Source organism: Corvus hawaiiensis, chromosome 3, assembly GCF_020740725.1.
Source record: "Corvus hawaiiensis isolate bCorHaw1 chromosome 3, bCorHaw1.pri.cur, whole genome shotgun sequence".
NCBI lineage: Eukaryota > Metazoa > Chordata > Aves > Passeriformes > Corvidae > Corvus > Corvus hawaiiensis.
The window spans coordinates 51,839,067-51,860,801 of record NC_063215.1 but is presented as its reverse complement, the minus strand read 5'-3'; the positions used below and the strand labels follow the sequence as shown (position 1 = coordinate 51,860,801).

Genomic DNA, 21,735 nt, shown 5'->3' with positions numbered 1-21,735 from the left:
GTGAACAGGCTCTCTGACTTCTGAAAGTGCAGTTTCATCGTGGCCACGATAATGAGCTGTAGCAGTGAAGTACTTCAGCTTCTCTAACTGGATGCTGGAGAGAGGAGAGGGGAATGGAAAGGAAGAGCTGCCCTTTTTTCAAAGCTGATGGCCTGAGGATGGGTGAAGTATTTATTGGCAGTACCCAGCATTTCTGAAAACTCAAAGTGCCCTGCACTTCATGAAGTCAGGGACCACATCAAGCTCTAGTAAGTTTCTCATTAACTGAGAAACTCTAGTGGTTTTTATAGCTTGTTTGTATTTTTACTTACTGTTATTAGCCATTTAACTTAAGTTGGTAATGGCCACAAATCTACTAATAGTAATGCATGGCTCACTGTTTAATTTTTCTTCTTAAGAAAAATACGACAATTAAAAAAACATTAAGAAATACTTGCTTCAATCAAATACAATTAAATAAAAGAAAATACAATTAAAGAAACATTCCTCTTAAAAAATACATCTGAAATTTTGCCTTTCAATGCCAGTCTGGCATTCCTCTCACAACTAAAATTTCTTACCATCAAGGATACTGTCTTGTCACTTCCGATTCCCTCATAGGGAAGCAGGATTGGGGGATGAATGTAGACTCATTTTGCAAGGGGGGGGAAACTTCAGGAAGATTGCTGTTGCTTTATTTAGTTGTTGTTCCTGTCTTAAAAGACATGCTGGATAGACCTGGGTATACTGACAGTTTCCATTTAACAAGGTGGCCAAAAGTTTGTTACTGACTTTAGTGGCAGAATAAAACTTGGAAGCATGTTAAGGGGAGATTGAGGTTCAAAATGTGTGAAGATACCTTACTTCATTTTTGTATGTTAATCATGCTCTGAAACAGCAACTTGAACCACCTTGATGTTAATCACTTCATGTGGCTGTGTTCTATTGCATAGCACTGCTTATTATTGTATTGCTTATATTTTTATTTGCATTGCCCCTGCTGAGATTGGGAACTTCACTAGCAGCGTGGCTATGGAGTGCCAGGTACCTAACAACAAGTAGGACATGCAGTCCATGCCATGAATAATTTAAATTCTAATTAGAAGCAAACCTTACCAAATAATTTCTTAAAGAACAGTAGGAAAAAGAGAACAAAAGCATAATTGTATCATGCAGGTGCAGGAGCTGAACTGTTCACACTGTTCAGCTTGGGAGTTCTTGGAAACTGTAGCAAGTCATAAGTAGATACAGAAAAAAAAATGACACTGAGTGGGATGAGTCTATGTATACCACTATTCTTCATAAGAGTAGTATTTCCACAAATTGCTTTCTTTTTTCCTTACCTTTTATGACATTAATCAAATTGCACGTGAACTTCAGAGGCTGCTACTAATTCTGCATTTTTTTTATACAACTCTTCGATGCTTATCTGTTTTAAGTGAAAATGTTTGAGCTTTCTTTCTGGTTATTGTCAGTAATGAACAATGACCTGAGTTCTTCCACATTACCTTGTGACGTGATATGTTTCTCTTTTAATGGGTGTTTCATTAACACAAAACATCTGTGTGATCTGGTTCTTTAAAAAAATAGCTAACAGTGAGTCTCTTAGACAAAAACCCGGAACATTAGAGCATCACTGATTTATCCACCATAGAGATTTAAGAAAAAAATAGATATTCAAACTGTGAAAAAATAGGTTCTGTGTATCTGTTAAAGAGCCCATCTGACTTTTTAGGTTAAGTGTTTGAAGAAGACAGCCTTGGAGAAATGCAGTGGTTTCGAGTGACAGTCTGTAGGCTTAATTTTTTTTCTGAAATGCAGATCTTGGTAACAGTTGCTAAGTTGTAAGGTAGAGGCTGTATGGCTTGTTCTTTAGACTGCTCTTTTGTTTGGAACTGGATGACTTGGACAGTTCACGATTTCTGTCTCATGTGTGCATGTGTTCAGACATAAATGGCAAGTGGAATAAGTTGAAAAAGAATATTTTCAGTTATTAATTTAAATTGTGCTTAATTTCATAATACTACACCTCAGTACTATATTTTCTTTTCTTTTTCCACTAACTTGTGTAGTTAGTGGGAATGTGTAGTTGGTTCACCCACTAGTAACTGAGAGCTGGAGGATGAAGCAGTTCAACAATATCTTAATTAATGCTTTCAAGGCAGATACTTTCAGGAAAAACTATTTAAATGCCTACAGAACATACTCAAATTCTGGCTTACTTGGGAGATGAAATAAAAAATAATAATAAAAATTAGATTATTCAAACCCCTCAGTTTGATAAGGAAATAGCATTTTCTTGCATATCTACTTCGTTTTCTATACTTCTGGTGGAAGACAGCTGGACTAAAGTGAATGAATCTAAAACTGAGCTAAAACTGGTCTACTCTGGATGGTTCAAGGTAGGAAGAATGCTGTTATGTTAGATTTGGGTAACTATATAGGCAAACTTTTTGAACCACACTTTCTTCTATTTCCCTGAAATAGATGATTTCATTTGGCTAAAATTAGACAGACTTTTGGTTACAGAAAGTGCAAGGACAGTGCTCTTTGTGGGAAGGTTTGTACATTGTTCTTGCCTTCTTAGTTTTTGATTAGTCAAGGGAAGGGTCTCAGGATGTTTCTGTGCTGCTTTTCTTGTATCTTTCCTGGTGAGATGGCCAGGTAAGAAGCAGACTTATTGGCTTGTACTAAATGATATTAATATATGAAGTACGCAGGTGAACTTCCTTCAAGTTTCTCTGCCTTATCACCCTGTGACTTCTACTAAAATGAACCATTCAATAGTTAAAGCACTATAGCCCAGCTTCGTAATTTTAGCAGTATGTTACTGCTAACAAAGAGAGGTATGCCTGGCAAATGAGTAGAATGTGGCTTGTTATCTTGGAGTAATTTCATATGTCATACCATAATTTTCAAAAGAACTAATTTATCTTTTTTTTTTTGGCGCAGACATAGCAAAGTATAAGGGCTGCTGTTCTTATTAGTTATTTCTTACATGAAATAGTTTCTTTTTTCTTGTGTACTTGTGCATTAAATAAAATATGCAGTAATAAAATAAGTGTAGAAAATACCTTACCTGCAAATTTCTTGTTCTCTTTAGTTACCTTTTAATTAGAATTCTTGTTACAGAATTAATAGGATAATTGATTCCTTTTAGAATGAGTAACAGAATGAAGCACTGTGCAATGTCTGTCCCTGGTTAATAAATGATGCCCAGAACGGCATATGATGAATATTAGTTAGATAGTTTAATACGGTCCTAAGGAGGCTTACAAGCTACTGTGAGGAATAGAAAATACAAGAATAGAAGCTTATCTGTAACTTAACACATGAGGGAATAATACTTAGCATTTCTGTCAGGCTTTCAATTTGAGGAGTTTGAAGTGCTTTGCAATACAAATGACAAATTAATCCTCAGAATAGGCCTTAATATTTTTACTTTTTCTCTTACTTCCTTTTTTTTCTGTGCAAATGCTAGATTTTTTATTTTAATTTGTCTTTGTGGGCAAGAAATTAATTATTTGTAAGATACTGAAGTGCTGAGGAGTGGTAGGATTTTGCTTGCATATCCCTTTAATGCAGATCATTACATACAGAACCATATAAAGGATTTAATGATATGATATGCATGTTTAATATTAATGGAAAATCCTGTAAATCAGTTTGGCTACCTTAGTTCTATTCTCATGGCAAGAGTTACAGGTATTTCCCCCACTTCGTGTCTGGCAGTGCCCTACACTGTGGGCAGCACTGCTGGATGAACCTGTGAGTTGTTAAGAATTCTTCATTCCTATCACAATGCACAAGGAAGCTGTGAGCACCTTAATGTTCTCCAAACCCTTGTCTTCTGCTTAGTGGAAAACAGTGACTGGGAATCCTTTTTACTGGCCCATTAACTAATACTAAAGTCTCCTTTCTGGCTTTACTTGGCTACGTGGAAGTCCCATCAGGAAGCACTCACAGGAACACCTCCAGCCAGCCAGGGCTTTGGAGCATGGTTGTCATCCACCTGCTAAATTAGAAATGGTGACACTTTGGCAGTGACTGTTAAACAAACATTGACACTGTGTGGTTTGCTTTTAACTCAGGATGATGCCATTAGGAAATGAGGTTATAAACACCAAAAATCTGTCAAGCTCCTGATTTGCAATAATCTTCCTGCTGACAGATAAGAAGTGATTATTTATATGAAGGTTCATGGTGACAGGATTTATTTTACGTGTCTTGAAGGAGAAAAACAGATTTCTGCTGCCAATAGAGAAAAGGAGTCTGTCATTTGTATCTTCTGTCAGATTCAAGAGAAAAAAAATAAACAGTATCAACTGAGGTGAACCTTTATACATTTGAGATTTTTTTTTTTCAGCTTTGTTTCTGGAGTAAGAAATAGTAACAGAAAATAAAGAGCTTAAAATTCAGACAACTATAATGGCTAATGTTTAGTTCGACAATAAACTCGAGACACAATTCTACCTCCAGAAGACATGATCTGAATATAAACCAGTTTTAACTAGTTTTCTTGTGAATCTTGGTGTTCAGTTAAAAAGTTAACTTTTAGTTTTTGTTTTATGAAAAGTTGCTTATAATGAATGCTGTCAGCAGTCCAGCATAACAGTAGACAGAGTAACTGAAAGAGCCAAAAGGAGACGTGTATCACTCTTAGTCATAGCTGCATGTCTGCTTCGATAGGGTTATGAACTGATCAGTGAAGGAGTAACTGCAGTAGAACACCTTACATCTTTACCTAGAATTTCCACTATAGAGCAAGTCTGAACATACTGTGAATACTGATAAAAATTACTTAAAAAAAAGAAAAGTCAAGGTAGTTATTAGTGATCATAACATTTCCAGATGGAAAAGACATTGGAATGTGTTAGGATTGCATGCAGAACTGCAAAAAAAAAAGACTGAAATAAGAGGTTTAAGGTGCTACTAAAGCAGTAATGTGAATATTGACAAAGATAACAAAGATCATGCTCAGAAACAAGGAAATTGACAAATGATTTTTCAATGTAGTTGTGCTTACTAATCCTAGAAAAAGTGTTATGTATGGAGATACAGAGGAAATTCACATATAACTTCATGTTTTCAAGATGCTTATTATTCAACAGAAGCTCAAAAAACTCAGTTAATAACTTGTATTTCTTTAAAGTGCAATGTTATGCTAAATACCATTGTGAAGATGATGAAACACAAATGTAATGCTTTTGATAACTAAAGAAACAAAAGCTGTGTATTTCCAAAAATTACTCACTGTGGTAATCAGTAGATTCAGTAAGAGCATATTAAACAAAGCTTTCATACATACAGCATAGCTTTATGAAAGTGATAGTGAATCAGCTGAAGGGGGATCATACAGCTTTTCACAGAGAAAGCCTAATTGGTGGCAATAATTTCAAAGGTAATATTACATTTGCTAATAATAAATTCGTAGAATGATTTTTTTAGCTGTGCTGCAATTTGCTTGGTACTCAGGAGCTGTGAAAACAGTTGAGAAAAGGTCTTTCACTGGGCTTTGGGCAAAATTACGATTAGAGAGTCCCTTCCAACCTCAACCCTACTGTGATTCTGATTCACCAAGTCTTAGTTAGCTTGTTGGTTAACAGTAATAGGAACAGAAAGTAACAATATAAACTTGAGTTTTTGCTAATGTTTGATGTAATATTTCATCAGAACAAAGAAACCTGCTGGGGGTTTGCGTTGGGGTCACAAACTTCCCGCACTGAAGATGCCATGAGACACCATGGTGAGTTCACCAGGGCCAGCAGCCGAGCATCCACACAGCTGCTGGCCCAGGTGGGCTGCAGGAGGGAACAGCAAGAATGAAAGCCAGAGAATGCCTGGAACAAGATAAAGCCCATTTATTAGGTGAAAGAAGGAGGGGGCAGGGACAAATGATGCAAAGGCAATCACTCATATCCTCCCACAATCAGACTGATGCTGAGCAGCAGCTACCTTGGAGAACTGGTCTTCCTTCCTGTACCCCAGTTTTTGTTGCTGAACATGATGTTAATGTGGTAGGAAATATAACCCTTTGACCAACTGGAGTCAGCTTTCCCAGCTGTGTCCCCTCTCAACCTTATAGGCACCTCCTCCATTCTGCCTCTCAGGGGGAGTGGAAAAGGGGCAGGACCTGGAAGAAGAGAAAGCCTTGCTGTTTTACAAGCACTGTTCAGCAACAGCCGGAGTGTTGCTTCGTTATCAGCATTATTTCAGGCACCAATTCAAAACACCATATGTGCTGCAGTGATGGATGCTAACTCCATCCCAACCAGACCCAGAACAGTCATCAGCCATCCAAGTTAATTTGTACATGAGGAAAGTTCAAGTGGAATGTCTGTTGAGGTTTCTTACTAATCTTACTAATTCTAGGGACTTCCTTCATCTCCCTTGCTGATACTGTGGAAAAATGCTGTTTTAGTTACAGCATCAAGGAGAGAAGGTGCAGGGAGACTAGGCTGAGTGAACATGCAGTTCTAGTAAGGAGTTTAAAAGGTGAGAATAATTTAAATGTGTAGAAAGGTCAATGTAAACTGAGATAGAGAAGATTATTTAAGGTAGGGGTGGGAGTTAATGGAGACTAGATAAACTGTTGCATTTTCTTCAGAGGTTTGTTGGGGGAAGGTTTGATTTGAGAGGGAGCTGTTGGGGTTTTTTTGTCTCTTCATTTCTTGAACTTTCAGTATCTTAGTTTTCCACCTTCCTCCTCTGTTTTGGCAAGATTTAAATGGTTAAAAAGGTCAAGATAGTACTGTTTCATGCAATTAATCCTTTTTTTCCTTTAATATGCCCGTTCTTTTCCTGACATCCTCTTTGGCATCTCCCCCACTTATATGTAACTGCTAAAAATAAACCTTATTAAGTTACTATTTTCACTCCACCTGGTACTGCAGTAGTTTCCATCTAAATACGACTATTACTGTGCTGATTCAGCATCGCTGTTTTCTGTCAGTGCGCTCCTGTTTGAATAGAGCGTATTTTGTAAATTACAAGTGACTTATATATCCTCTCTAGGTGTTGTGTTAGAGTGCTTTGAAAGATGGCAGTAACTAAAATACCAACAACTGGGAGTGCATTATCATAATCTTTTAGTTGGCCAATATTATGGCTGTAGGAAAGGTTGTTGTTTCTGCTTTCACAGAACAAATTGCTGGGGTTTGTACTTTACTTTTTTTTTTACTTATTTGAGTGGGTTGAGAAGGGTTTTAAAATTGTATTTAAAAATGCTGCTTTTAAAGAAATGCACAGGTCCTTTTGTGCATAATGTCAGACATTCACTTTTTTCTTCTAAGTGGCTTTGCTGGTAGCAATTACAGTAGCACACTTCATTATTCTCCAAGACAAGTGGGAGGTAATGCTTTGGCATTTTATGACTTCATACGTAAAAATCTGTGCCCCATTTTTTTCTGAAGATGGAAAAGCAGCAAGCTTACTAGTGAAACAATCCTAGCTGGTCAAACCTTCAGCTGTTCATCTGACTGTGAGGGACCTGAGGTGGGACTCCATCACAAACAGACTTTGCTAACATAGGCATGGGCTTCACCAGGAGCTGTCAGGCTCTTCTAGAGTTTGAGGTTCAGTGAACTGTGTCCAGTTCTGGGCTCCCCGGTTCAAGAAAGACAAGGAGTTACTGGAGAGTGCCTAGCAAAGGGCTATGAAGATGATGAGGGGACTGGAGCATCTCTGACTTTTGAGGAAAGGCTGAAGTAGCTGGGCCTGTTTAACCTGAAGAAGAGACAACTGAGATGGGATTTTATCAAGGCATACAAATATCTTAAGGGCAGGACAGGACTAGATTCTTCAGTGGTCCCCAGCAGCAAGATAAGTGGCACTGGGCACAAACTGAAACACAAGAAGTTCCGTTTGAATGTGAGGAAAAACATCTCTACTGCAAGATGTTCTCCTCCTCTAGAGATATTCAAAACTGCCTGGATGAAAGTCCTGTGCAACCTGCTGTGGGTGAACCTGCTTTAGCACAGGGACTGGAAGTGGTTGATCTCCAGATCATCTCTCCTTTCCAATCCCAACCATTCTGTGATTTTTTTTTAACATATAGTAAAACTAGAAGGACTGAGGGATGCTTCTATGCAAGTGTAATGCTGCCTATTAACATTCTGGAAGGGTAATAAGGTATTATTTGAAATATAATTTTATTAGTTATACTGTAGAGACTCTCCCTCATTGTGAATTTCTCTTTTTAACAGCATCAGTAATGTTGTGTTGATATACCGGATGTTCTCAGTAACTGTGATCTTTAGAAATTTCAAGTGATCAACAGCACTTGTACAAGTAGTCAGAGACATGATCAAAAGACCCTTTGTGAATTACCAAGAAAAAAATCAGGAGATAATGATTTGGTGATATCCCATGCAAACAGAAGGGTGAAGACTGCAAAGATAGATGGATTTCTCAAAAAAACCTGTTAAAATTCATTCCCAAAGTACCGGTGCTAGGAGTTTTGCTTAAGCAAAGAACTACCTGTGAGCTGGGTCTATTAAAATTGTTCCTTAATATTTTAGAACCTTTTCATTCTTACATAGAAAATTAAGCTATTAACAAATAGGAAGTTAATGCAGTGGGAAACTTAGTATAGTTTTGTAATTTCCACAGTGGGGGAAGGAATGTAGAGTATTTCTGATGTATTGAATGCTAGAAATTGAGACCTCTTGACAGGTTAGATGCCCAAACTCGATTGTGTAGCACGGCAGTATTGATTTACAGAGGGTTCTTTGGCTGCTGTATCTGCGGGCTCTTTGCCCAGTAACACAGTAACACTAAGTGCTAGTAACTTTTTTTCTAAACAGCCATTCACGTTTGTGTCTAATTGGAATGACTCATTTCTTGTGAAACACTAGAGGGCTCACTGACTGCTTTTGGAGCTGCCTTTTGCTTTCAATGTATGTTCATAAATTCCCAAATGTGTAAAGCAAGAATGTTCTAAAGGTACACTTTCTTAGGAATAAATTTACTCACTAACCTCAGTGGTTTTGACTAAATCTAGGCTTTCTGGAAGAGGCCTAAAGAACGCTTTGATTAGCCAAAAGAGATGAATCTGCTCAGGTCTCCTGCTCAGTAAATTCTGGTAGGGTTTTTACTACTGGAATATTTCCTAAAGTTTAGGGGGAGGGATGCTTTTTGGTTTATTGTTTGTTTGTGGTTTTGTTTGTTCAGGGGGTTTGTTGGGGTTTTTTTTTTGTTTCAGTTTGTATTTTTTTCTGTCTTCTTGGCTTGTTGGATCCACGCATTGTAATTTCCTAGGAAGCAATTAGGCAAATGTACCTGAGTAGTTAGCAGAATGGGAGGAAATTTTGCAAAAAAAACCCCAACAACCTATTTGCTGTTCATTAGCACACAATAATAAATATTATTAGAAGATAGCGTCTACTGTCTGGGTTATCTTCCTGTCTTACTAGCTACGGGTTGATGAGCAATAGGGTAATCAGAGTGGGTTCTGCTACCAAATCACACATACAGTTATGATACAATATGATTGAAGTGTCAGTCCATGGGGAAAAACTAAAGGCAAGGGATTGCATATAAAACATCTTGTGGCATCACACACTTTGTGACTGTTGTGGCCAGGCTGAACTGGTCTGGAGTTGTTCCTGCCTTTCCCTCTTGGTAACTCTGATACTCATGGCAATCTGACTTGGGGAATCAGGCAAGACAAAAAGGATCCTGAAAAAAAGAATCTCACTTGCAAAAGTTTCTGTTTCATGAATTGACTTGGTTTAGGAATGCATGACCACTGCATTTCTTATGCAAGAGAAGGAGCACAGTTGTGCTAGGAGAAAAAGGATGGAGAAATGAGAGGACAATGTTGCTACTGATTTGAGCAATTTTAATGTTGTTGTAATATGGCATCTTTAGACCCTTTGATTCAGACCACTTAATTACAAGTTTAATGTATATAAAAACAAAAGCCCTTTTGTGTGGCGTTCCCTGATTATGATTAAGCAAATGAAAAGATTCTGATGTGATTACATGAGAAAATAAGCTTTGAGAAAGCATAGGATTTAGCCTCCTGAAATCTCTGGGAATTCGTACGTCAAAATCTAAAACTGAACTTGCAGGTCTGGGCTATGATGACAGGGCAGAATAAGTCCTCCTTGTACAATAGACAAAATTACCAGAAAATTTCAATTGGTAAATTAGTAAATATGCTGTGGACAAACGATTGGTTTCATGTAGTCTTGATCCTTGTAGCCATGGATTGGGAATGCCCCATAATCATAAAGCCTGCCAGTTGGCTGCCTATTACCAGTTCTGCTTTGGGACAAAAAGCCCTATCCTGGGAGAGCTCCTAAGCCATTCCGCAATGAAGTCAAGCAATGGGCACAGCTCCTGTCATCCGGCATATCATTGCCATCCGTGTCCTGAGACCATTTCCACAGGGCCTCTGACTTGCTGCCTTTCAGCTGAGATCTGACAGCAGGCTAATCTTTTGGTTGAAAATGCTTATATATTAACTGCAGGTGCCAATTTTTGTATTTGTAAAGCTGTACCTGTAGTGTAGATAAACATCCATGAATTTTCCTGCAGGATAAACATGGATTTTTTTCTCCCATTAATAGCGGAGAAATGTTTATTCTCACAAGTATAGCAGTATTCTAGAAAATTTGTTGTCATTTATTATAGTATGGCTTAATGCAGATTTTTAATTGGCATAATTTATTTGTGGTTTGAGCAAAGGAAAGAGGAAGGGAGAAAGTGCAGGATTACTATTATCAGCATGTCCCAAGGCTGCTGCTTTTAAATTTAGAATTATAACTGTTATTTAACAGAATTATCCTTGACACACATGGCCTCAAGAAGAGGTCTGAAAGCAAGGGCAGAGCAGTGTTGTCATCTGACAGCCTGAAGCAGTATCTTTGAAAAGGTCTGAAATTGTCACTTTTTGTCTAGAAGATGACCTCTGGCATTCCCAGCACTACTCTGCCTTGTGGAAGAGGGGAAGAGGGACAGCAAGGAGGCAATATCTTTCTTTCTGTTACATAAAGTCATGCTGTTTGTGGTGGCCTTTAAAGAAGACTCTTCTTGAGCAGGTGTTAAAAGTGGTGGATGGTAAAGGGAGGTGTTGGACCTGCTGGAGTGCCAGTGGTTCATCATCAGGCCTGCAGAGCTGTGTGCTTTCTTCTCACGTCATTTTTGGGGAGGGGCATGTGGGCTCCTGGCCATGCACCTGGACCACCTTGAAAAAGGACAGTTCAGACCAATTGTGTCTGGTGATGGTGGTGGAGAGTGTGAGCTGTTCTTGAGTCAACCCACTCCCCTGGCTTCTGGTGTGGATGCCCCCTGCTCTTAGCACAGCACTGCTGTGCTGGGCTCGGCAAGGCTGTTTTCCAAAGCAGTATTTATCTGTGCTGCACCTCTTCTTGTGCAAAACATGATTTTGTAGTGATATGTTTAGTAGTAAAGGTTTTCGTCTCTTTGTGCAAAATGGCATGTGAAAGTAGCTACCGGTGGAATTATAGTCACAAAAGATTGTATCGTAAAACACTCAAAACATTTTCTAGGTGTTCTGCCTGCCCACTTTGCCATCCTTCTACTGTTACTACCTGTGCTGGGTTTGAACCAGTTAATTTTATGCAAGCAAGTCTCTGCCAGAATCTGAAAACAACTGTGAGCTTTATTTTCACCTTAAAGAATCTTGTTCTAGGGGAAAAACCTTCTTTAAAACTGTTACTTCTCTCAGTTTCAGAGGTATATGCTTAAGGGAAATAAAATCTTAATTGAATTGATATATGACACAATGAATTCCCTTCCTAAAAATTAATCATTTTTGAGTGTGTCTTGGCCATAAATTTGCAGATAAGAGTAGAAGTGGAGAGAAACAGTAACTATTACAGCAACCATCCCACTGCCACCTGAAAACAGTGCCACTGTTATTCTTTATTGAATATTTCATAGTTTCAATGCATGCAACAGGATTTTGGTTAACAATTGAATTAATATGTTTAATATTGAGAATATTCTCAAGTTGGTATTTTCTGTGGCTTCTTCCTAAATCAACATTATAATCCTGCTTTCATTTCCCTACAGATGATGAAGCATGCCTGGGATAATTATAAGCGTTACGCATGGGGATTAAATGAACTGAAACCCATATCTAAGCAAGGACATTCAAGCAATTTATTTGGTGAGTAGAGTGTATTTTTGTGCTTAGTGACGTTAGCATAAAACAGTAAATCAGCTGAAAAGCTTATAGGTGATAAGGATATAAACATGTTTCCTTTCTGCTCCCTGTCATGCAGCGTGATGTTTCTTGCTTCTGTTATGTATAAAAAGTAACAGTAAATGAAGGTGCTTTCTGTGACTTTTATAGATTAGTGTCTGAATGAGAATAAATGGAGCATGGCATTGCTGCATGATAAAAATATAGTTTTGTTGCATTAAATACTCTCCTGTCTTAAACTTTTACTATAGAAATCATTGATGCCACATTAAATAAGCAGGGAACTAAGGGGGAGGGGGGAGAGAAGAGGAGAAATCCTGTCCAAGGAACAAACAATACTCTCTACAGTCATGAAGGTAGCTGAAGCTGTTTGTTTCCATTTCTTATAAAAATGTGTTGATCTGTATCAGACTCCCTTATCAGGCTTTCTCTTTCATTAATATAACTGTTCACACCTCTAAATGTTGTACAGAAGATGCTAAATATAGCCCAAGTTGTTATGAGTGCAGAACAAACATGGGATTGAAAGGTTCTAGTAGGAGAGGCACACTGTAGAAATGCAGTGTAATGAGGCAAGACTTTCTCAGTGTCCAAGTGGGGCTTACAGCTGGATAAATAGTAGCTGAAGAGAAACAGCATTCTGAGGAAGCCTAAGAAAACAGTCCTATGAACTGCCATTATCTTCAGTTTTGCGGAAAAATGAAGAATTAAACTGTTTGACATCATTTTTTTCTATTCAAATAGCTTGTTTTCCAAACAGAAAGCTGAAAAATCGACTAATTTCTATAGCTGAGACAAAATCAATACATTATTTTGATTTTAACAGGAACTTTGTTGGATGCTTGCAAAAGATAGTTTGAAGTGGAAACATTTCCTAAAACAGCCTAAATAGAGCACTTATCAAATCCCCAACTATATTTGGAGGTTGCTTAGAGACAGCAGTTGTGATTACAAAAATAATTTGGAAAATACAACATCTACATTGATCTTGCTGCACTGCTTGTCTACCCCGAGGTAACATCAAAAATGTTAATAAGTAATTATTATCTAATTAGTTATTGGACTCTGAGTTCTTGAAACCAGAGTAGTTTAAGTTAACTTCAAGCTTAAGTCATGTTTCTATTTCTTTCTCTTCTCTAAAAATGTCTTCAGGAGAATGATAGTTGTGCAATTTAGTATATTTGAGGAACTGTTTAATGGAATTCTGTTTTCTTGCAATACAACAAAAAGGCATATAATTTCTTGAAAATTAAAATACTTAATGTAGTTTCATTTGAAATCAGAAGTGGTATAAAAATTACTAAGGTTTGAGTTTGTAATAATATTGCATGGATTTGCAGAAAAAGCTGTAGAAGTATTGACTTGTGAAATTCTTAAGCAGGAGTTCTGTGGATGTTGCATAAGTTTAAATCACTTCAGGCACAATTCTGTGTGAAACAGGACAAGTGTTGAATTGAAAAATAAAACTGCATTTAAAGGAGTAAGAGCCAGAGTCAGTCTAAATGCAGATCAGTTCCTCCTCGTGGTCATCTAGTATAAGATCTTATTGCTGAGATGTTTTCCTTAGAATTGTCTTCAATCTTATTGATCTTGGTGCAAATCAAAATAAGCATTAGGTCTCTTTCTGCTGAACTGCTTTCCAGAATACCAAAGAGCAGCGTATCTGCAAGCAGGTCTGTCTCATAAGTTACCCTTGCCCGAATCCATAATTTCCTTTTGTTCTTTACAAACAAAACCTTGTTTCTGTAAGTGTCCTCAGATGATTAGATCTGATCTGTACCTTCATGTTTGAATTCAACAAATGCCTCCTTTTTCATAAGACAATAAAAGGGAAAAGGGTGATCTGTTTGTGTCTTGGGTTTCTTTTCTTCATGAAAAGACAGACAAGTTTCCTTATCTTCCTTGTTTCTTGTTTAAAAAAAGAAGAAAAGGTTGTGAATGGTTGACTACTTTAAGGTAATTCTGAATTGTATTAGTGGAGAATAGGTTACCTTCAGCTCTGTGTCCTGTGAATTTCCTCCCAACCTTCAGAAATCAAGTAAGATCTTCAGTTCACTGTCATCCATCATAACTATCTCCAATTTGCCAAGATTATCTTTTCTTCTTGCTACCAGGTCTCAATTTTTCGAAAATGCAAGTTTCGGATTGTCTTAGTATCAGTAAAATGTAGCACATTTCATTAGGCACTGTTTGATTTTAAACACTTCTCCTCCCTTGAATTAATTGCTGCACTTAGGTTGCTTTGCATATACTGGGAGTGGCAGTTATGGGATAAAGACTTTTAGTATCTCACTGTGAGGAACAGCAGATTCCAGTGCTGTGGGATGCTTTATATTGTATAAGTTACAGTATAGCTCTCCTGACATGGAAGGGGAGGGTTGTTTTCAAATGATACTGCTTTTAAGCTTATTTTTGAAAGTATAAATGCATGGCTCCTTTCTATCTCCATTTTGTAGGTAGATTATAATGACTGTTGTGTCTTGAAGGCAAGTCATAACTGTCATGATGTGTTTCGCAGAAGTACAAAAATAAGATGGCTTTTAAGAGGTGTAATTACACATAGATGTGGCTTAGGAAATATTATCATGAAATACTAACACTATACCTAGGCTAGGGGAAGAGGAAGGTGGCCAGTGGCGTGTTGATGGGAGAAAGGATAGGGACAACTGGTGGTTCTAATTTTGGAGGAAGGAAAAGAACCCTGCTTTAGCACCTTGTACAGATTAATAGTAGTAGAGCTATTCTGTAGCTGAGGACTTCTTGCTGAACTTGGAAATAACTTTTTTTTTGGTCCTAAATTCAGGCTGTGAAAACAAATTGTAAAGTCAAGGAGCTGCCTTGATCTTGCTGGCATTCTGCGGGCCATGTGTGTGGAAGAGTGTTTGTAATAAGTTGAGAAAGTCTTTAGACTGGCAGACTGTAGATATGTTCGTGTTACGAGCAGAAGTTGCTTTCTCTCACATGTGCACATTAATAATAATATACTTTTAGAGCAACACTGAAACATACGGGAACTGAAACATTTCTCCTTGAAGCCAGTGCCACATATGTACCTCTGACCATTGGCAATGTCTTTTCAGCACATCCATGCTATGTTTTTGTTTCCTTTGTATTTGCCATGTTAGGTTTGACCATGTTGTAGCAACTATTTGAAAAGACAGAAATATTCTTTTTAGTTTAATTCCATGAAGTGTACAACTGTTCTAAATTAACCAAATAAATTGGAATAGCTCAGCATCTGTTTGCACCATGTCTGTCCATTAGAAAAACAGGGCATATCTCCTGGTATGACTTCTTCTATGAGTACTGGTTCTTTGACTATTCCTAGTAGAAAGTAGGCCCTGAGTAAGTGCTGTTAGTTTTTAATACTTTAACCTTTATGTTTCAGGTTACTGTTAACAATGTTTGCTGAAGCAGAGATTTATTAATCTACCTTCCTATTGTGAATGTGACAAAATGACAATTTTGCCATTTTTTTATCATAGCACTCCACCACCAATCCCTCAACCCAGGAGCTATTCCTCTCTAAGCCTTCTGAACTAATTTAAAAACTAATGAGGGTTGCTGCACTAGCAGAGAACTCTTTCTAGAAGTGTTTTCTGCACTTAAGTGACTGTCACTAAAGGGCTTTTTTAATTATCTGAAACCGTGTTTCATGTGCAGTATTGCCAGTTTGATATTGTAACTTGTGAGCATAGTATAATTAATCTCTGCAAGTGAAAAAGGACCTTTTCTGGAGGCGAAAAGGGAGGCATTTAATAAATATTCACAATCTGCAAACCCCAAAGTACTATAATTTAGTAAGATCCTGCTCCTCCCACTTTAAACTGGTTTTTGTCATTTCTTTTATGGAGTGTTGAGGTGTATGAATATTTTTAAAGCCTGCCAAAATTTATATTCAAAACCGTGTTGGCAGTGTATAGCAATCTGTATTTTTAAACTCTTAAGTTTATTAATATAGCCTAGACAACTAATTGTGCATGTATTTAAACAATATATTAATTCAAATTGAGAGGATTCAAAATCTTGCCCCCACCCCAGTTTGTCTTCACTCTTCCTGCTGTATTCCTTAAAATTTTGTATTTTGGAATGTGGTTTTAATTTTGGAAGTAAGCCTGACATCTGTCTCAACTAAATTAACTTGTGTAAAGAATGACATAACAGATATGTGGATGAATGACTCAACACAGCATTTGTGAAAGGAGGTCACGTTGCACAACAAAGACAAGTCTATTGTCTTTTCAGATTTCAAAAAAACATTTTTCAGGCTTATTACTGGCCTCTCACAGGAATCCGTTTCTGCTGAGGCCACACTCTCAAATTACTCATCCCAATGCTGAAAAATCAAATTACTAGAGTGAAGTTTGGCAGTCCAAATAAGTTACCTGGGGGGGGGGGGGGGGGGGGGGGTAGCTTTGACAATGGCAAACTGCAAACAGTTCCACAAACCCAGAAGGATTCCCCAAAAGGCAATAATTGCGCTTAGAAATAGCAAATGTTCCTAATTTAAACTAGCACTTGGTGAAATGGGACATACAATTCTGAGTTAATACAGAACGGGCAGACTTGAGCTCATAGTGAGTAGTAAAGGTTGGCAACTTCCCAGAAAAATATATGGAGGTCCATAAAAAGTGGCATGGATGGGATGCACAAGGATTTATTGTTCCTTGTGGGGAGTGATATCCTTTGTAAGGAGGGGGTGGAGATAGCAAATTACTAGGCAGCATGTTCAAACAAAAGAAGGTGGTTCATAACAAAACATGTAGCTGAGCTGCACGGGTGCCAGAAGTGTGGTGGATGCCAAAGGCTTCCACAGGAAGCACAGAGATAAGAAATGAAGGAAAAATTATTTGAGCTTTATCAAATTAAAAGACACCAGTGCTGGCTGTAAAATGCACAGATGTATAAAATACTGGAGATTTAGAAGAACATTCTAGAAATATCACTATATTGTTTCATGTTACACATACAAAAAGCTAGATTTGTTAAAAATTGAATTAATTTTTCTTTCCCCACTCTTAGCACAGGTGCTAATAGTCACTGAAATTAAAAGTATTAATATTGCTGAGGGTTTGCCAGTACTTGAGTCAAGAGTTTCATGTTTTGGCATAGCACACTTTAATAATTAATCACTCTTGACACTTTAAATTGCTAATGATATTGGATAGGAACCTTTTCAGTGAACTTTAAATAAAGGAAAACACTGTTCTAAGACATGAGTCAGCTTTTGAAGCAATGCTCCAAGAAACCTACAGCTCAAATCAGAATGTTACTTTAGTCAAACCTATATGTATTCTCAAATGCCAAGCTTGGTATGCAAGGGATGGGGGGAAATTGTAAAAACTATTAAGTGCACCAACAAGCATTGATTCTGAAGTATCCTATTTCGGACTGTTCTGGCCAGCATATAAGCCATGTCTAAAAGCCTGGGCTAGAGAAGTGAGAACTTATTTTGGCACACACTGCAAAGGGTTTGGCTGTAAGCCAGTTGTGGTTCTTAAACCATATGGCCACATAAGCTCAGTCACAGAGCTGTGCTAATAAGGTTGTCATTCACATCCACAGCAGTTCTCCCTGCAGTGGCATCCTGGAAACTCATACAGAGTTATTCATCCTCTGATCACTCTTCTCATTCTGCTCTTGCTGCCCAGCCCCGAGATGCTACTCCATTCTCTAATGTAATCTCTTTTCCTTTTATTTGTGTGCACATCCATTGGCATTGTTAGATATTAAAAAGCATGCGGTTTAAATGGGCCAACTGTGCATTACACAGAGGAGATACAGGCTGCCTGTGCTTTATATCATACTATTCTGAAATGATGGGTAATAAGCCATTGTGGTTAATAGTCCACAAATCTTATTAGCAGTATGTTCTTTTTTGTTTTCTTCCAGATCATTGCTTAAGATTTTAAGTGTTGAACTGGAAAGGAAGCTCTGTAGATGTAGATAGTCTACTGGAAATTTCATGTTGACTGATTTCTTTTGCATTCTTTTCAGTTAATAGTAGGCTATTTTATGTGTTCTCTATTAATCCCGTGGAGTAAATGATGCCGTGAGTAAAGACGAGAGAGAAAAGTAAAGGGTTAACAACAGAAGTAAAATGGAGCATAGATTAGTACTTGCTCTGGAGGTTTTGGTAGAGACTAATAATTCTTCATTTTGGTAGGCTTGTACATCTGCTTATCTCTTTTATCATCAAAATTACTCCCTTTGAGCTTATGATTTATGAGTTTCAAGTTAATTTTCTCTTGAGTATATATATATATATTTTTTTTTTTTTTTTTAATTATCTGCAAAATATATCTATATTTACCTGAGGTGTATGAATTTGCTCCAAGTATTTTTTGTGATGTCTTCCTCCTGCCTAGGGCAACTATGAAACTCTACCATGGTGACTGCAACTTTTCTGGCACTCTTTGTAACACAGTGCTCACTGTTAGTCAGATTTATAGCAGTACTGTAGGTGTATAAGAAAACAGTTCTCTTGTCCAAATATTCTGTGTCATGAGTGTGTACTGTAATTGCCTGGCAATCGTCTTTGCTTCTTGTAGACCATGACTACTGTGTAATTCCTTGGGAATGTCATGTAGGAATGAACAAGAATGATAACTGTATTTAATAATTTATGTGCTGTGCTTTGAGAAGCATAGCTTATATAGGCTTGTGAAATGTTTGGTCTTATCCCATAATAAGAAATGTTCTTTTAATTTCTTTGCCTTCCTTCCCCCCCCCCACCCCCCCCCCCCCACTGTCTGACTGGTTATTAATGAACTGTTCAGTGTCACAATTTCCATACTACTCTCAAGTTTAAGTTATCCTGTTGGCTGACTTAGTGTAAACTGCAGTTGTTCACAAGTGTCTAGGTTTTGAAAGACAGGTGTCTGCTAAGGAAGGCAGAGGCCCCCCTTGAAGTGGCAGATATAACCCCTTTTCCCTCCAAGTTATTATATTTTGAAATCAAGAGCCTTTAGGCGAAGATGTGGGAAATAGGAATAACAGTTCTTTACTATATATATATATATATGTATATAACCAGTCAAACAAAACAACAACAACTCTGGCAGTAACAGCAATCACAAACCCAGTCCCAGCCTTCTCGGCTGTCGGGCCCTTTCCCCTCGGGTGCAGTTCCGCTCGCAGCCGGCAGGGGCGCTGGCGGCTCCCGGTGAGCAGGGCAGGTGCGATGGTTCCCCCGCGGCTGCAGGGGGCGCTCCGGAGCGAGCTCGGGAAACCCGCGGCTCTGGTGCCCTGGGATCCCGGGAAGGATGGAACAAAGGCTTCACAAACCCCTGGGCAGCTGATCCCGGGCTCTCAGGAACAGCAGGCTGGAATGGCAGGGACGAACGGCAAATCCCGGGTGGCAGACGAGATGTATCCAGATGGGAAAAAACCACGGAGGCCCAGGCAGGCAGGGCGAGCAGGGCTACAGCGTAGCGAAAACTCGAAGCAGCAGCGGAGCAGGGCAGCCACAGCTCGGTCTCCAGCAGGGCAGGGAAAGCGGCTTTTGGGGTCCCGGCGTTGCTTCCAGCAGGAAGAAAGAACGGCCAAAAAGAAAGAAGCAGCAGCTCCTTTCTCTGCAGCTTCTCTCTCCGGACGCTCAGAGCGAACTGTCCCCACACCCAGGTGTAGACAAAAGAGTAGCCAGGCCCGCCCCACTCCCCTTTTTGTCTTTCTTAAGTACAGCTATTTGTCCCCTAGCAACATGCATATGGGAGAAAATTCCTTTAACAGGAAAACCTAAGACTAAACTAAAACCCCAACAACAAGTTGTTATTCTGACCTCTAAACTGAGTCTTTCTCTGTTCTTTTGTCTTTTATCAAGAACTTTGAAGTACAGCTGTTTGAGACAAACTTGACTAATTGTCACATTAATTGTTTTATTCTGTTTTCTGGAGCCTTCAGAATAATAGCAAAAGTTATTTCAAGTAAATTAAGATCTACTTGAGATTCTAGCATTTTTTTCTGTCTGTCTACAAGGAGAAGTCTGTGCTTTAAGCAGACCCCATAGGCCAGACTCAGGAAAAAAAATCATAGTACGTGACTCCAAGGGCGATTCCTCAATAAGGTTTCTCTGTATTTTCTCTGTTTTCTTCTGACTTAGTAGTGAGTTGCAGCTCAAGTACTAATCCTTAAAATTGAAAGCTCAACTGTTTAGTGGTGGTGTTAGTTGTATTACAAGAGGATTATCACAAAGAATGTCTTTGCATGGTGAGCCTATGACAATCCACTGAAGCAAATCAGGTCATAGATGATTTTTCTGTAAGTAGAGCTCAGTTGTAAAGGTTCACTAGGAACTGCTTTTGTTGTATGGAGTTACCAGACATCTCCAGAGCTTTTGCAATAGTGTTCTTGAGCAGATGTCCTCCAGCAGTTTTCCACTCTGCCTTTCTCATAAACTCAGGAAAAATGTAAGTTGCTTAGCCAAGTTTAAAGGAATACTTTTCCTTTAATATTAGAGAAAGACAGCCAAGTTCCAAATAAGCTCTGGGAGGATATGATGTTGTTTTTACCAAAGTATGCTGCAGTTTTATTAGTGGAATATCTGGGGGGAAATTTAGAGATTACTTCCTTCAGAGTAGGAAAGTGACATTCCAAAAATGGGTGGTATAAGCAACTGCTAAAATAGAGAAAGCATCTGATTCTGTAAAATGTACTAAGTAATTGTTGTAATAACCTAAAATATTATTTTGTTTAAGATGGTGAAAATGGAAAATTATTTTCTACCTGGAAGCTTAATTTAAGACAGTGGTGTCAATCCTGCTATGTAGAGCTCTCCAATCACCTCTGTGTTTCATGTGGAAGCGGAAACCCATGATGGCAGTGAACACAAGAATTGACTGATACAGTAGATTTCTTTCTTAAATATGAAAAATTGAGTTCTGATATTTGATAACTTTATAAAATAAAATTTACTTTTTGTCAGGTATTTCAGAGACAAGATGATAATCAAGTTCTTTAATTAATTGTAGCTACTGTCTTGTTATTCCCCTGGTGCAATCAATTCCTGAATGAGTAGTCAGCTATTCACCTGACTCATTAGCCCTTCTGAGGGAGACAGGGATTGGATTGAATGACTTTCTCTGTTGATTGCAACCTAAATTATTTTGTAATTCTAAATGTTTACTTCTGTATCAGAGTCTTCTCTAAAATATAACAGTGTTTTTCCATTCATTATGAAAACTGTGGGAGCCGAGTTTGGAAACACAAATTTTAGTAGCGTGGTAAAAATTGAATTTTTGACATTATTCAGTAAATAGGAATTGAAACTTTTCCTAGACAAAAGTGGTGTTTTGAAAAGGTCAAGGTAAATTTGAAGTAAGCATGGGAAAGTATTTTGAGTGACTGTGTTTTCTTGAACTCCACTCTCCACATTAACCTTTCGGTACAGAGTGATGAACATTTAATCCATTCAAAAGCGAACATACTGATGATATTTCACCTTGCAGTGTTAGGTCAAGGCTAGCTCTTACTTATCTCTATAACAGAGGTAGAAGGGTGCTGCTTCTGCAGACCACCAGAATTTGCTCTAAAAACCAGTGCCTTGCAAGCACCTCCTGAGCTGACAACCCCATGTGTGCAGG

At 38.2% G+C, this 21,735-nt stretch overlaps 1 protein-coding gene across 1 annotated transcript in view; it reads left to right on the top strand.

Moving 5' to 3' along the window:
• The window catches only part of MAN1A1 (mannosidase alpha class 1A member 1), a 143,193-nt gene that overhangs the window by 24,600 nt on the left and 96,858 nt on the right, over positions 1–21,735 (top strand). Inside the window, exon 2 of the mRNA XM_048297920.1 lies at positions 12,022–12,118. Coding sequence (XP_048153877.1) covers positions 12,022–12,118 — 97 coding nt within the window. The remainder of the gene's footprint in view (positions 1–12,021; positions 12,119–21,735) is intronic.